At 40.2% G+C, this 17,350-nt stretch overlaps 1 protein-coding gene across 1 annotated transcript in view; it reads right to left on the bottom strand.

Moving 5' to 3' along the window:
* Positions 1–11,421, bottom strand: part of LOC145402113 (ADP-sugar pyrophosphatase-like) — a 35,231-nt gene extending 23,810 nt beyond the window's left edge. The window contains exons 1-3 of the mRNA XM_080274231.1: positions 11,137–11,421; positions 5,568–5,666; positions 775–935 (exon numbers count right to left, since the gene is read on the bottom strand). Of these exons, the coding sequence (XP_080130357.1) occupies positions 775–935; positions 5,568–5,666; positions 11,137–11,336 (460 nt within the window). The 5' untranslated portion in view covers positions 11,337–11,421. The remainder of the gene's footprint in view (positions 1–774; positions 936–5,567; positions 5,667–11,136) is intronic.
* Positions 11,422–17,350: the final 5,929 nt, after the last annotated feature.

The raw sequence follows: 17,350 nt of genomic DNA, 5'->3' as shown, positions 1-17,350 counted from the left end.
GACCTCCACCACGCAGTGTTCTTTTTAATAGCTTCTACAGGCATTACCTGCCACACAATGTTTATACTTAAAATATGCAGCTGTTAAACTGAAGAAGGCAATCTTTTATACTGAAAAATACTTTCACTTAAAACAATTTTCACTTAGCACTGTCATTTTGGGGAACACATCTACTCCACAGTGTTACATGAGGAGTGATGATAACTTATTCCTATGTGTTTAATAAATGAACTAAAACACAATAACATCTGTGTATAGTCAAGGACAGAAGTTTTCCTACGATTCTACAGCATCGATATCACAATTAGGGAAAGGCCATCATTTTCCTCCCTGATACATTACCTGTATATCAATAGAGAATCATCTCTAGGCCAGAAAAAATGCCAAGCCTCTCTCAGCATAGGAATATTAGCCAGTGGAAGAAGTGAAAGAAAGTGAAGTACTTAGGTAAATTTTTGTCTCTGACCATACTATCCCACCAGCTGACAACTCAATGGTGAAAATTCTTCATCCCTTCAATCCAGTGATGCATTTCTCTATTTCATACCTATCTTCAGACAATTAATTCAAATTAATGGCTTTTTGAAAAGGAAAGGTTAGGTAAAGATGCAGTAGTGTATAGTTAACCCTTTTAATATAAGAGGTCTCACCCAAAACTGAAAACAAATACTGTATCTGATGGTAGGAAGAATTTAAAAATATATATACATGGTCTGTCATTAAACTGAAAGGATCAAAAAGCTCAGACACCATACCATCTAAGTACCATCTTACCAGCAGGCAACTCAATTGTGTAAGTTCGTAGTGGTGGGCGGAACTGTTTAACCAATACGAGTGCTGGTGTGTGCCCTGCCCGAGACATCAGGGCAGTCACAGCCACACTGTCCTGTTTAACACCTCCCCCAGTCTTCCTACGGCCTGCTACCTCCCATACTCTGCTCAAAGAAGTGCACAGAATTAATTCTGAGCTATTGGCAACACCTTGTACTCACAGCTCTGCTTACAAATAACCAATGTGTTCCAAAATATCACAAGTTTTTCCATACATGTGATACTGTAAACTGAGGAAACTAGCAAACCAAATGATTAACCCCTTAACCGCGGGGCGTCACTTTTGTGACACTTGGGAGCAAGGGATCATACTGCGGGGCATCGCTTTTGTGATTCTGTGTTATTTTGAATTCACCCGGGCTTCCAAGTGGGGGCTTGTATCAGCTATCAGTACTGCCAATGTCCAACACTAGTCAGCACTCCTAATCTCATCTGTACTCCCATCCATTGTTGACAATTTAGCCATTTCTCCCCGTTCTTGACTCCCCTCCCTACCCCCCCCTCCATTACCCTATCCTCTCGCCTGCCCGGCTGTGGTACGCTAAGTAAATCTTCCCTGGAATTTTTCACTGATTTCATCCACTGAAATAAACCCTATGCCCTATTCTTATACCAAATAATATATACAAGAAAGAAATAAGGTAAGTGAGAGTGACATACACCTGGAATTGGCTAATTATCACCTGACAACACCTCACGTGCACTCGTTTGCTAATTTTCGCTGTTTATTTCTCCTTGAAATATGTAGTATAATCTATTTTCGTAATAAATATACATATAAGGAGGGAAGGGAGAAGCCTAAGTGATATTTACATTCACCTGGAACTACCTAATTTATAATGTATTGTCTAGATTTCCTGCCAATCATTTCACTGCTATAATTAGCTGCTTCAAGAGGCTAAAGTTGGGAGTACTGATTTCCCTAGGTAGGCCACCACCCCGGCCCTCCCTTATCAGTTCACTCTCATCTTCCAGTGTGGAGATACGTCTGTTCGCTCTTGCTAGCTTCAGGGACTTTTTCACCCCCATGCAAAGGGCCCTGTGACCTTTGCCCCCTACTAAACCTCGTGTGGAAAGAGGTACAGGGCTGACAATTGATAAAAGAGTGACTACAATCTTTCTATTGAGTAAAACAGTGCAAGTGGAATTGTAAATAGTGTGTAAATAATGTGTAAACAGCCAGTGAAAGTAATGAATGTGAATATACGTGAACAGTGGAAAATAGTTTTATAAGTTACTTCAAGTGACAGTGCATAACACAGTGTAAATAAAATAGAAATGTAAATAACGTAAATAAAATAGAGAACGTAAATAGAAATGTAAATGAGTAGTATTTTAAGAATACGAATATATACCCTAGGAGTAATGAAAGTGAAAGTTTCACTCTAGCATGTCTGAATACTATGAGTTATGAAAGTGAAACTGAAAGTGACAGATTCACTCTCAATGCTAGTATATAGGACGAGAAAGTGAATGCTACGTATTTTACTGAAAGAAATTGAATCCCTACAGTGACAATAAACTAATACTACTGAAGGAAACTTATGGATAAAGACTGTAGATATATATATGTGTTATATAGTAATAGAAATATAAAGTGTGAGGGGTTTTATGAATAATAAATGACAGAGTACCAAGAGCGAACTAGCACAAGTGGGACGGTCAGACGCGCTCGTAATTTTCATTGCTTTCACAGTGTTTTTTTTTTTGGAGTATGGATCCCAAACTACTTGAAAATCATAGAGTAGTGTTTATAGTGTTAATATCTGACTGTGGTAATCATATTACGGGTTGTCGGGAAGTGTAAAGTAAAGACTTCGTTACCCAACTTCAGAGGTCTCCATAAGTCCTATGGTAACCGACGAAGGCTCAACAAACATTCCAGGAGAAAGCTGAAGGTATGTGCCATAAGCATATGTAATTTTAATATTCTAGGACTAATAACTGATTTTTGGCAAATATTTTTTGAGAGTCTGTCGGAGCCCGAATAACCCCACGGCACACGCAAAACATTGGTAAACATGCCCGCGGTGTAGGGGTTAAGAAAACAATACTTTCATCAACCTCATCCCTGTCAAATTTTGCAAGATATTGCCAAAGGATGTGAAATTTGTTTACATGTTAAATCCTGGGAATGCATAAACAACCAAGTCTAACTTATGATCAAAATATGGTTGAAGAACACTTAAAATCTTCTGAATTCTGTAGTTTTTCATATTTGACAGAGAAGTACTGGAAAACCTCAAAATGCCCCAAACTGCACCATTTTTTTTTCTAACAAACTTATGGGAGGTTGGCGGTTATGCCCCCAGTCCCTCCTGGTGCAGATTTCATGCACATGGTGCTAGTATAAGCATAATGTTTCTGCATACTTTTGCGATGCCCCAAACTCATCTTGATACAATGAGTACTCAGACTTCTGGATCCAGTGAGTCCCAGTGACAAAAATTTTTGAGCAGTAACAATTATAAAACTGTGAACTTATCATGTATATATATATATATATATATATATATATATATATATATATATATAAAAGCATTAAAAAAGTTAGACAATAATGAGGACTAATTGTGCAAACAAAGAACAACACTACCGAACTGTACTATATCTGAACAGCACAGTACAGTACTACATCTAGCTTCTTACAACATGTAGTTCTCATATGACATACCTAATGCCTGACTTGGCTTGTATCTCTGATTGGGGTAATCTTGTTTTTCTGTCTATCTATCTATTGCCAGATGCCTTAATCCTGTAAGGGGTGGCCACAAACAAATCACCTCCATGTAGCCCTGTCCCCTGCCATTTCACTGCCCTGCTCCCAGCTCACACCCTCCTATCTCATATACCTCTCCATTCCATCCCTCCATCTCATCCTTGGCTTCCCCCTCCCTCTCCCCCCCTCCACCTCACTCACATACACTCTCCTTGTTAGTCTCTCACTCTCCATCCTCTCCATGTGGTTAAACCACCTCAATGTGTTTCTCCTATTGCTTCCTATCACATCCACATCCACGCCACAACGCTCCTTCACTTCCTCATTTGTCAGTCTGTTTCTCCATGTGACGCCACATGATCCTCTCAAATAACTCATTTCCACTGCTCTCACTCTTGACTTCTGTCCCTCCAACAAGGTCCAAGCTTCACTTCCATATGTTAGAGTTGGTATCACAATACTGTCATGTAGTAACTTTTTCACTTCCGTGCTCACTTCCCAGTTTCTTATCACTGCTTTCAAGGAACCTGCAACCTTTCTTCCTTGTTGTACCCTTTCAAGCACTTCACCCTCGAAACTTCCATCTTGTTTTTAATGCATCAAATATTCAGTTTTTACATCTATCAACCCAGCAAAATCTTCCACAGGAGCATCCTCTGATTTTTATCAATATCAAACTCAATCCTGCATCACCTTTAAACATACTAGGGGTTTCATTTTCTGGGGATTTATCTTGGAAAGACATATATTATATTACCTCGCTTGTAAAATCTGCTTCCAAGAGATTAGGTGTGCTAAGCTGACTCTGTACCTTCTTTACCCCTGCGCAGTTGTTGGCTTTAAACACAAGTTTTATTCACCTGTGTAGAGTACAACTCTCACGTGTGGGGTGGCTCCCCATTTACAGCTCTTCTCAACAATGTGGAGTCAAAGGCTTTTTGTCTCATTAACTCTCCTTCTCTTACTGGCTCCATTCACCCTCTGTCTCTTTGTCGCACTGTTGCACCTTTATCTCTTTTCTAGCACTACTTCAATGGTCACTGCTCCTCTGAAGTGTCTGATTGCATCCCTTCAACACTAAAGTGGGCACATAGCACCCATCAAGCAACAAACTCTCATCCTTTTTCTGTCCAGCTTCCTAATGCAAGAGTTAACCGTTACTCCCAGTCCACGTATTTGATAGGCCAACTCTGGAACTATCTCCCTCTGTCTCTTTTTTCCTATTGCCTATGATCTCTAGCCTTTCAAAGGCAGTGTGTCTAGGCATCTTGAAATGAACAGATATTAGATTTGGCTCTCTACTGCCCTGTTCTTGTTTTTCTCATGGAGGGAAAAATTTGTGGGTTCCTGGCCTTTGGTTCCTTCTTCCTTAAAATAAAAAAAAAAAAAAAAAAAAAAAAAAAAAAAAACTTTCTATACAGCAGACTACGGTTGTTTCATTATGAAGTTGTCTTTATTTTTTTCTTAAATGTTGTCAATAATTAAATTTCCTCTGAAAAAAAAAAAAAAAACTATTTTTTTTTTTTTTTACAACTCCTAAACCTCAATACAGAATCGAACACACCACTTAATGCAACATACTGTATGCACATTCCCTAGATATAAAGTGAAATGTGAATAAACAAGGAATTGCTTCTGAGCCAGAGATACAGAGAAATGAATTATTTCACAAGTTAATTTGACATTCTATATACTGTACAGTTATGGTGCAGTAAAGAACAAAATAAGTCAGGGAGGTGATGCCATACATTATCAGTTTCTACTTATAACTGTGCTGTGTTGTGCATTTACAAGCAAATAATGCTGATTTTGTATTCTGCCCCACATCATGCAGAGGAAAAAGGAAATACAGTAGCAACTATCCACACTAGATTTTTATTTACCTGGTTCATTTAATCTAAAAGAATAAAGGGCACCAGGCTACGCGACTGAAGAAATGCAGAGCAATATACTGTATTACGTGACTATTGTGTAGAGAAAAGAACAGTAAACAAAACTGCACTAAATAAATGCAGACCTGTTCCTGCCAGTGTGATCTGTCCAGTGGTAGTTGTGGAGTGTCAGCCATCTCCCTTCTGCCACATTCTCCACTCTCACCACCTTACTCTCCACCACCCTGAAATAAGTCACCATTACCAGATACCAGTACATCAGTGTATTTATTTTAGCCCTTGGGACAAGGTAATAATTCCTAAATACTGTCATATATTTCCATGAAACTGTAGTAGTGGTAACCCCGGGCTCATCTGAATGTGAACCCAGCAGCAGTAGTAACAAAACAACAACAACAACCCCAGGCTCATTTGACTGTGATATCAGCAGTCTGCAGGCTGAAGCTGAACCCTGCCTGCAGTCCACCATCCTCTTTTCTGGGGATAGGGAAGGTGTTCAGAGGCATATGAATTACCAGGCAGTGGCACTATTCAGCTGTTTCAGTGTCACCATGTGAAGGTGGCCTTCACCAGCATCACAACATGTATAAGGTACAGGGTAGAAACATGGGGTTGGAAAGGCAAGGAACCATTCCTCTCAGTATTGCCATATAGATGTGAGAGTTCACCACCTGACCTTCGCATTGCAAGCAAAGTTAAAACATTGTGGCACAGGAGGGAGGAAGGTTGTACCAGATTTTTGTTTTATTTTTTATTTTTTTCTGAACCTCTTGAAAGAGATCACAGATCTTTGCTCTACGTCTTATGGTTGGAAGATCTGTGGACAACTGGGTCAGAAATGATAATGAATCTAACATGCAATGTCACATCCTATATGTTATTCTGTCCGGTGTTTGTATTAAAAAAATATATCTCCGTGTAAACTTGATGACGAGCCTACACACGGTGACACTGAGCACCCTGGGTTAGGCAGCTCCTGCATCCATCCAAGAGCCAAACCTCCCTTTAAGACCCTACCCCAACTCTGCTGAGATGCTTTCTACCATAGGGGGGTGCAGGATCCCTATATGGTATTGTATAATTATGTACTGTGGTACTGTATGGAAGAGCATACAGAGGTTGGGGGAGTGGACTTTCGGACCAACACTTGGTGGTGATGAAAGCCAAGGTTCAAATGAAGTGGAGGAGGAGAAGGGAAGGACAGGAGGAAGTTGTCCATACAAGGAGGGTAGAGGATGCAAGAGGATGGAAAAAAGGCAGAATATAAGAGAGATGTAGAGGAGCAATTGGGTATGATTTGGAGCAGATAGGGGATGTGGAAGATGTGTGCAGGATATTCACAGAAGAAATCTGTGCGGCATGTGAGGTGGTGTGTGAGGTGAAGAGAAGAGGAAAGGGGGTGCAAGGAACAGCATGGTGGAATGAAGAGGTGAGAGAGCCTGTGGCACAAAAAAAGAAAGCATATAGTGAGTGGATGAGAACCTGATGCATGGAAGAGAGAGTTATATATAGAGAGGAAGAGAAAGGTGAAAAGATTTGTAAGAGAGAGTAAGATGAGGGTGGATGAGGAATTTGGAAGGAATCTGAGTGTCAAGTAGAGGGAATGTAAGAAAATGTTCTGGAAAGAGGTAAAGAGAGTTAGACTGTGATAAAGAAGTATGTCTGGGAGTGAAAGATAAAAACTGTAGTATACTGCTAGTGGAGAAGGGAAAAAAAAGTAAGCAGATGGAGAAAACACTTTAAGGAATTGTTGAACATAGAGGATGAAAGTAATGTAAGTATAAATGGCTGGGGAAAGGCTGGGAGGAGAAGGGAAGTGAGAGGAGACAGGAAGGAATCAGATGGATGGAAGTACTGGAAGCAATGAAGAAAGTCAAAATGGGGAAAGCCCCAGGAATTTATGGAGTGTGTGGTGAAATGCTGAAGCATGGGGGAGAGATAGTAGTAGAACGGATATGGAAGATGTGCAGCTTGGCCTGGGAGGAGGGTAGAGTCCTGGAGGACTGGAAGTCTGGTATAATTATTGCCCTGTACAAATCCACTTACTCAATATAGTGCTGCTCTCAGGTGTCTGCCCTGACCTCTCCTCCATCCTTCTTTCCTTCCATCTTCTTCTATCTTTCTTTCCTTCATTCTTTCCTCGTCCTTCTGCCTACAGGTGACTTTACACTCCCTCTTCTGTCTTTCATTCCTTCATTCTTTCCTTTTTCTTCTGCCTATGGGTGACTCTACACTGAGTGACATGCCAAATGGTTTCCTGTACACCAGGAAACTATTTACTAAGCTGGGTGGTAACCATATAACCAAATTTTGGCGCCTGGTGGTTTAGTGGGTAATTATTGTGCTCCAATCGGATTGAGCCGGTGAAGGTTTATATCCATGGGGTGGTTGGGGTTTATTGCTCACGTAATGCCACTCAGGGATGAGTGAGGTTGGTCACTCTCATCTTAAATGTCAGGACCAACTGCCTAGTTCCGGGCTCCTATGCTCCTCATGGGGCAAAGTAGGATTGGATAATGGATGGATGGATGGATTAGTTGGAGAAGAACAGAGAGGTCTTAGGAAGGGAAGAGGTTGTGTAGATCAGATATTCATCCTTAGGTCTTTAGTGGAAAGGTTTCTAGAGAAGGGAATGAAGTTGCATGAAGCCTTCATGGATGTGAAGAAAGCCTATGACAGGGTGGATATACAGTAATCCCTATATTATCCGGACGCCCACTTTCCGGACTCCCCACTTACCGGACATTGTGGGCCTGGACCTTCAGAACCAAAAAAAAAAAAAAAATCCGAATTTTTTCCCACCCATAGTTTGAAATTGCCGCGCGGCGCCGAACAGCTGTTTACACCACGGCCCCTTCACCCCTTCCTTCCTCCCCCTTCCCCCCTCCCCAGTCAGGGTTGCTATTTGGTATTTTTCATTACCAAATGTGGGCCAATTTGGTGCTGAAAAGCTCGTTTGGTAGTGAATCAGCATGATCCATTACCAAACAGATTTTTCACATGTATGAAGACATGGAGAATGGAGACGGTGGACTGTCTGCTGTCTTTGATTGATCTGCTAGCATACATAGTGCAAAAATAAACATGCTGTTGATTATAAGGAGAGTGATTATTTCCATTTGTACATATAATTAGTGAAGAATAAATGCTTCCTTTAAGAATCTGGTAATGAAAAGTTAAATTTGGTAATGAAAATTGAGGAGTTTGGTAATATGGCCAAGCTCAGATCTGGCAAGGACCCCAGTTGCTGCCTAACCTTCGTCCAGGGAAGACGTTCATCGACAATGTATGCTGCATGTGCTCGTTTTTGTGAATAAACAGTGAATAAACTGCAATACTTCGCCACTAGACCACACGGGAATTTCCAGTGTTGTGCAGTGTTAAGAAATTAGAATTTAGAGTGCAAAGGATTAAGTGTGGGGTGCAAAGTGGCAGTTAAAACTGGCGTGACACAATTAAGAACAGAATCTGCAGTGTTAAACAATTATAACTCACAGTGCAAAGAATTAAGTGTAGCACAACACTTAAATACTGTACATGTTTCAAGAGCATTTTCACCATTACCAGGGCCTAAGAGGAGGCAGCCACAGATGTGATGTAAGTACCCCGTAAACTTTTAAATATTTTCCATAAACACTTCTAATTCCTCATTCTCTGGTTCCTTTTCATTTATTTCATGCTTCATGTCCATTGTCAGTGTGAACAGGGTCTTAAATAGGTTTATATAAGTGCTATGCATGTCCGGTAGGGAGTTATTTAGGTGGCTTTCAAAGTTAGGCTGGGTTAGGGTCATAAGTACTAGCCCAGCAGGCAGAGGCCCACTTTCCAGACGGGACCACTTTCCAGACATGCCTTTGGCTCTATTGCATTGGATAATGGAGGGATTACTGTACAAGGAATTTGGGAAGTATTAAGAATATATGGAGTAAATGGGCAGTTGATGAATGTCGTGAAGAGTATGTATGAGGGTGCTAAGGCTGCAGTGCACATGGATAATGAACTGAGTGAATAATACTACCTGAATATTGGATTGAAACAGAGATAAGTCATGTCCCCATGGCTGTTCAATCTGTACAGTATATGGATGCAGTTATAAAAGAGATAAAAGGTAGGGCAGTGAATGTTGGAGCGACCCTAATAGGAGGGGGCAGTGTTTGGAAACTCCCTGTACTGTTATTTGCAGATGATACTGTATTGTTATGTGAAAATGAAAGGGAATTGCAAGGCTTGGTGAATGAGTTTGGGAGAGTGTGTAAGGAATGGAATCTAAAGGTGAATGTAGGGCAGAGTAAAGTTATGGTCTTTGAAAGAAATGAAATCACTGAATGTACAGTGAAGCTGGATGAGGAGGAAATGAAAAATGTGTGTTTATGCATTTGGGTAGTGTGATGAAGGATGGAAGTTTGGAGGATGAAGTGCTTGAAAGGGTACAACAGGGAAGAAAGGTTGCTGGATCTTTGAAAGCAGTGATAAGGAACAAGGAAGTGAGCATGGAAGTAAAAATGTCACTGCATGACAGTATTGTGATACCAACTCTAACATATGGAAGCTTGGACCTTGTTGGAAGGACACAAGTCAAGAGTGAGAGCAGTGGAAATGAGTTATTTGAGAAGCATGTGGAGTTACAAGGAGACACAGACTGACAAATAAGGAAGTGAAGGAGTGCTGTGGTGTGGATGTGTATGTGACAGAAAGCATTAGGAGAAAAACACTGAGATGGTCTGGCCATGTGGGGAGGGTGAAGAGTGAGAGATTAATGAGGAGAGTGTATGCGAGTGAGGTGGAAGGGGGAAGAGGGAGGGGAAGGCTGAGGATGAGATGGAGGGATGTAGTGGAGAGGCATATGAGAGAGGGGTGTGTGAGCTGGGAGCAAGGCAGTGAAGTGGCATTGAACAGGGCAACATGGAGGCAATTTGTCTGTGGCCACCCCTTGCAGTATTAAGGCATCTGGCACGATGGATCCACAGATGTAGTTGTGTACCTGTGATTAATGGATCTGCTTGGCCAGACAGAACAGGGTTAAGCAATAACAAAAACAACACTTCCATTTAACCTTTATGTCGTCCCAGATCATCATCACGCATTCAACTAAGTTGTCTTTTTCAGTACCTACTAGTGAATCCAGCACCAAGGATCTTCTACCATGTTCCACTAAATAAACTGTTTCAGAACTCTGTTATCTGATTCCTTTATGAATCTTAACTGCAATCTGTATTTGAAACATGCAATCAAACTGTCCACTCAAAATGGTAATGAATATGGGGGGGGGGGGAGTGTAGAGTGAATGGTACTGCATAAGATCAACTGTTCTACAGATCCTTTGGTCCAGGTACTGTTCCATGAATGTGATCAAATGTACAGTACTGTATTTTGTTCACAAGTTCAGGATATCAGAACCTGTACTGGTATGTTACTGTACATAAGTTGCTTGGGCTGGTTAAGTAAAGCCTACCACTTATAATACCTATATCATCCGGAGGCACTGTTTGTAGCAGATACTGCTTATGTTTATCTTTTTTTTATGCCCCTCCCCCTAAAACAGCTAACTCAAAGACAAATGAGCACCCCTTGCGGGATTATGGAGTCTGGCTATAAACAGATAGAAGATCCTACCCATTTTTAAAAATATGATGATGATGATGACGAAGATGCAAATTCTGCTCTCAATAAGGTAGATGGAGAATGTATACTGACCCCTGTTGATGACTGGCCATTCTTGCAGGTATTGGTAAGGTGTGAGGGAGACTGGAGAGGCGGTGCTTCCAATGGTAACCAATTATACCACAACAAACACTCAGGCATCGTTTTCCTTCATGGTGAGTCCTCTCCACCAACTGCAGCATCCCATTAGAGAGCAGTCTGAAAAAATACTCATGAATTACCCAGCCCATCATACGGACATCAAATATTTGGTACAGTAATTCATGTTTAATAGTCTATCCACAGCAACAATAAACTATATCTGATCTTATCAAATGAAAGCAAAAGTTTGATAAAGGAAAGCTTTTATTAAACTCAAAGTTTTCTGAACAACTTTAACAGACTGCAGTCTAATGTATCTTGAAAACTCCAATGCAACTAAATGAGTCTGAGTCTGTATAAAACAAAATACTGCATGCATATTGTGTTAACAGGATGCTACAGTCTGTAGTATTGTATATTAAATGACTTAACGCAGAGGGATGTGTGTGCTTGTGAACACCTTTGATCAGAGGTGCATTTTTTTTTTTTTTTTTTTTAATTCTACCTAACATCAGAATATTATTAAACTTGAGAGGGCCATTCTCAGGGTGAAGGGCTTAGCAAGTCTCCATTAACCACTTCACTCTGGTTAATGCCAAATCATATCAGTCACCTGAAGGTCTGAAGTTAGTGAAGCTTAACCTTCGACCTTGAGGATGACAATTTTACTCTGACCAATCCCTGACATTTCCACTTGCCATTGGGAAACCTCCCAGTCTGAGGGTTAAAAAATAATAATAATAACAAAAAAAAAAAGTACCGGTACCAACAGTTGTTTCTGTTGTTTCTTAACCTCAGTTCACCTTACCATGCAGACCTGTCGGCCACAGATAAGCAACCTATTGACCAAGTACCAGTACAGTTTAGTACTGTACTGATTTTGGTGACCAGTACTCCAGAATATTCCTCAATTACACTGGTGCAAATGGTATGAGAAGAAAGTCTGGTAACTGGCGAGAAGCCTGGTAAATTACATTCATTCATTCATTGCCAGACGCCATGTATCCCGAACGGGGTGGCCAAGGGCTTAGAGTTAATTGTTTTACAGGGAGGGGCACTAATCCTCCACCAACCCCACTTGACAAGCAGGGAGAACGTTATGCCAACAGCATCTGGTGTTCCCAGGCGGTCACCCATCCAAGTACTAACCAGACCCAACGTTGCTTAAATTAAGAGATCAATACGGATGGGACTTAACCCAGGCCAGAGAGATAATCACTGCCTTTTGGGAAGTTGTCAGGATACTATCCAAAAAACTACCCACATACTGACATGAGCTTCAGCTTAATAGCAAGCCATGGTGAAGGCTATGGTGATATAAATAATAAAAATAAATAAGTATAATAACAGCCTCATAAAAAACGGTGGCCACAGTGTACAGAAACAGTGAGCACAAAGAGTACAAAAAGACCTTAGGGTAAAAAACTGATGTTTGAATACAAAATAAGTTCAAAATGGCTTAGAGTACAAAAACTTAGCTTAAAATAAAAAAAAAGCATTAAAGAACAGTGACCTTAAGGGTAAAAAGAGTTTTTAAAAATAGCCTTAGAGTAAAAAAAAAATGCCTCAGAGTAAATGAAAAAAAAAAAAGTAAAAAAAAATGGCCTTACATAACAGATTTGTTTTACACTGTCAGCAACATAAATTGCCTGGTATAAGCCGGAATAAAGTATGAAGAGGCACCCCAACCATGAAAGGGTCATGGCGGCTTTTCATATAATCGGCCACTATTATGTGGTAAGCCTGCACTGAACCTGTAACTGTCAGCTTTTTTGTCTGCGGATAATAGCCTTTTAACAGTATTATTCATTACATCATGCACTTTCCCACCACTTAGAGTTACTAATGTGAGACAAGAGTTGGCAAAGCAGTATTAGTAGCAATTACAGACTTCTGATAAATGGCAAAGTCGAATTCAATGGTCTACTATAGTGAGCAACAAGTCTGTTGTACCTCTCCAATAAAACAATGTTTTGAAATGTGCATACAACTAGTTCTTTCATTCAACAGTTTCACTTTGTTTTGTTTCATTTATAAAGGCTCCAACATGCTTGCATGCGTTAACCTTGGTTGCCTAATGGCAGCTCTCCATGATGCTTGATCTCTGGCAGCCTCTCTATTCAGTTCCTTAACCCCGAGGTTGCACTCTATGACCTTGTCCCAGGCCTTTCTCTATCTGCCTTTCACAACCCAACCCCCAATGCTCACACTTCTCACTTTGTGCACCAAATTGTCATCCCACATACTCTCCACATGGCCAAACCATCAATCTACCCCTCTACTGTACTGTACACTGGAGAAAAGCTCCACATCATGCACTTTCCCACCACTTAGAGTTACTAATGTGAGACAAGAGTTGGCAAAGCAGTATTAGTAGCAAATAGTCAACTATTTGATACTATACTCTCACTTTAACTTGGCCTAAAATTATTCTCTCTCCACCCTGAATGCTGAGGTGTATCAAAAGATTAACACTAGATTTTTATGCTAGTCATGAAGAAGTGCTATGGAAAGGATGTTGGGAAGTAACACTGCCCTTTTCTTCCACTTGACTCAATGAAATAAACTGGAAAAGGACAAAAATCTGGGCCACGTTAAGAGTGACAAACAGAACAGTGTGTGAGATGGGTGGGGTTAGAATCATGAGTTCAACTACACTATCCCCTCTCCTCTCACACACATTTACCAGTTCAATAAGTGTCTGACTACTGCTTCTCTAGTACACTACTGTACTTGTCTTGATGAATGTTTACTTTACACCGCCATTTTATTTCAGCTGACCAATCAGTTAATCAATATTTATTTTACGGGCTCCTCTATTTCGACAGTTTTCTCTTACATCATCAGCTTACTTTTCTCCTGTACGGGTTTACTTCACATTGTACATTGTCAAAAATATGTTTTTTGATACAATATTCAACCAACTTCATTTATCCGTGCATAAAATATATACGGAACCGTGATGAAGGGGATGAGGTATTTGGTGAGGGATGGGAACCATTTGCTGCCCATGATGAAGTAGCACCATCTGGCTATGGTACAACGGTACTCCTTTTGATTTGGTTAGACGAGGCTATGGTACTGTAACACAGAGATTCCCTACTTATAGCGCACTTGGTTACAGCAGTTTTCATTATCCATTCAAGATGAAACTCTGCACTCTTGCCATTATAGTGCATTTTTTGGCTAAAAGACACTGCTATCAAGTTCCTCTGCTGGTTTCTGTAGATAATGATGATGTAGTGTCTGTGGTTTCTGATGGTTTTGAGAGATTCAAAGATGAAGCCCTACTTGAGGAGTTAACCCTAGGCAGCAGAGACCACCAACCCTACATTCCATTGCCTCAAAACCCTTTACCTCAAGTCCATCTCAAGTCTATTTGGTAAATGTTTCTTCCTTATTGTGCCCTTTTCATCGCTTTCTATTAACCTACCCATGCCTGTGTGCTTCTTACCAGAACAGCATGTATGTTTTTAGTCTGTCATAAAAGGGAAAATTTGTGCTTGTACTTGGGATGCCAGATACCACCTTGGATAAATCCCATAGGTTCTGTGTATTCGTTATCACACAATTCTGTTACCACACATCATGTCTGGTACTAATTACGAGCAATAACCAAAGGAATCAATGTGTATAATACTGTACATACACACACTTCCAAGAACATGCAACATAATGAAATCAACCCACAAAGGAAAAAAAACTAGTGGATTAAATTATTTGATATGCAGAATGCAAAGAGTTCATGTAAATGAAGCATATCCTAAGTGGAACCCAGTAACTGGTGGGATACCACAAGGAAGCGTGATGGTGCCATTACTCTTCATCCTGTAAACAAATGACTTACCGTACCATAAATACCAATAGCTTCCTTGACTACTTACCTCTTTGCAGATTTCTTGAAAAAAACACCAAGATGATCAGAAACAACTTCAGCCTGATCTAAATACACTTTTAAGCTGGTCTGAAATATGGTTGTTGAAATTTCACTCACATAAGAGCAATGTGATGACAGTAGCAACTGATAAACCAAGTCTTGAATGGCAAAGACCACATATCAGTAATCATAGGGTATTGCAGAAAAAATGAAAACCACAAACAAGATTGCATGGGCACCGAGACAGTTGAGAACTGGTATATGAACTGTGAGATGTTCATTTTAATGTATAATGCGTTGGTCAAGCCACGTTTAGTACAGCAAACCCTTGATATACCAAAGCCTGTTTTACTGATTTTCAGCTTTAATAACCACCTTCAGCTGGCTAAACATCATGTTCATTTAATCCCTTAACCGCGGGGCATCACTTTCATGATGCTTGGGAACAAGGGATCATACCACGGGGCGTCACTTTTGTGATTCTGTGTTATTTTGAATTCACCCGGGCTTTCAAGTGGTGGCTTGTATCATCTATCAGTATTGCCAATGTCCAACACTAGTCAGCTCTCCTAATCTCATCTGTACTCCCAGCCATTGTTGACAATTTAGCCATTTCTCCCCGTTCTTGACTCCCCTCCCTACCCCCCCTCCATTACCCTATCCTCTCGCCTGCCCGGCCGTGCTACGCTAAGTAAATCTTCCCTGGAATTTTTCACTGATTTCATCCATTGAAATAAGCCCTATGCCCTATTCTTATACCAAATAATATATACAAGAAAGAAATAAGGTAAGTGAGAGTGCCATACACCTAGAATTGGCTAATTATCACTTGACAACACCTCACGTGCACTTGTTTGCTAGTTTTCGCTGTTTATTTCCCCTTGAAATATGCTGTATAATCTATTTCTGTAATAAAAAATATATATAAGAAAGGAAGGGAGAAGCCTAAGTGATATTTACATTCACCTGGAACTACCTAATTATTGCAGGCCACCACACTGTATTCAAAGCTAAGTAAATCTTCCCTGGAATTTTCCACTGATTTCATCCACTGAAATATGCCCTATGCCCTATTCTTATACCAAATAATATATACAAAAATGAAATAAGGTAAGTGATAGTGCCATACACCTGGAATTGGTTAATTATCACCTGACAACACCTCACGTGCACTCATTCGCTAATTTTCACTGTTTATTTCCCCTTGAAATATGCCGTATAATCTATTTTCATAATAAATATACATATAAGGAGGAAAGGGAGAAGCCTAAGTAATATTTACATTCACCTGGAACTACCTAATTTATTATGTATTGTCTTGGTTTCCTGCCAATCATTTCATTGCTATATATTAGCAGGTCTCACAAGGCTAAAGTTGGTAGTATTGCACTCACCCAAGCCAGGCGGCAGGAGGCCACCACTATCAGTTCACTGTCGTCTTTCAAAGTGAAGGTATGTCTGATTTGCTCCTGCTAACTTGCGCCGCTTTTCAGACCCATGCAAAGGGCCCTGTGACCTTTACCCCCTACTAAACCTCGTGTGGAAAGAGGTAAAGGGCTGACAATTGATAAAAGAGTGACTACGATCTTTCTATTAAGTAAAACAGTGCAAGTGGAATTGTAAATAATGTGTAAATACTGTAATGTGTAAACAGCAAGTGAAAGTAATGAATGTAAATATACGTGAACAGTGGAAAATAGTTTTATAAGTTACTTCAAGTGACAGTGCATAACACAGTGTAAAAAAAATAGAAATGTAAATAACATAAATAAAATAGAAAAGGTGGTGGCGACCATCATCCACTCACTTGATGTAGTGCTGCCTACTTCTTTCTTAGCCTTTATCATTCTTTCTCTGTGCCTCCCCTCCTCTCTTCCTATTTCTTGTATCTTTCCTTTCACTTCTTATTGCTTTTCTTTCCTTTACAGGTGGCTTTACATTGAGTGACAAGGCAAATGGTTTCCTGTAAGCCAAGAGACCATTTACAACGCTGGGCGGTAACCATATAACCAAACCATACGTGCTCCCTAAGTGTGAACAAGTGGGTTGGTGGAGGGTTAGTGCTCCTCCCCTTAAAACAAATAACTCAAAGTCAAATGGCCACCCCTTAAGGGATTATGGTGTCTGGTAATAGATAGATGGATAGAAAATAGAAAACATAAATAGAATGTAAATAAGTAGTATTATAAGAATATGAGTATATACCCTAGGAGTAATGAAAGTGAAAGTTTCACTCTAGCATGTATGAATACTATGAGTTATGAGAGTGAAGGTGAAAGTGACATTCAC

Source organism: Coenobita brevimanus, chromosome 57, assembly GCF_032717465.1.
Source record: "Coenobita brevimanus isolate Jiangsu-jjx chromosome 57, ASM3271746v2, whole genome shotgun sequence".
Lineage (NCBI taxonomy): Eukaryota > Metazoa > Arthropoda > Malacostraca > Decapoda > Coenobitidae > Coenobita > Coenobita brevimanus.
This window is presented reverse-complemented; position numbering and strand designations above follow the sequence as displayed.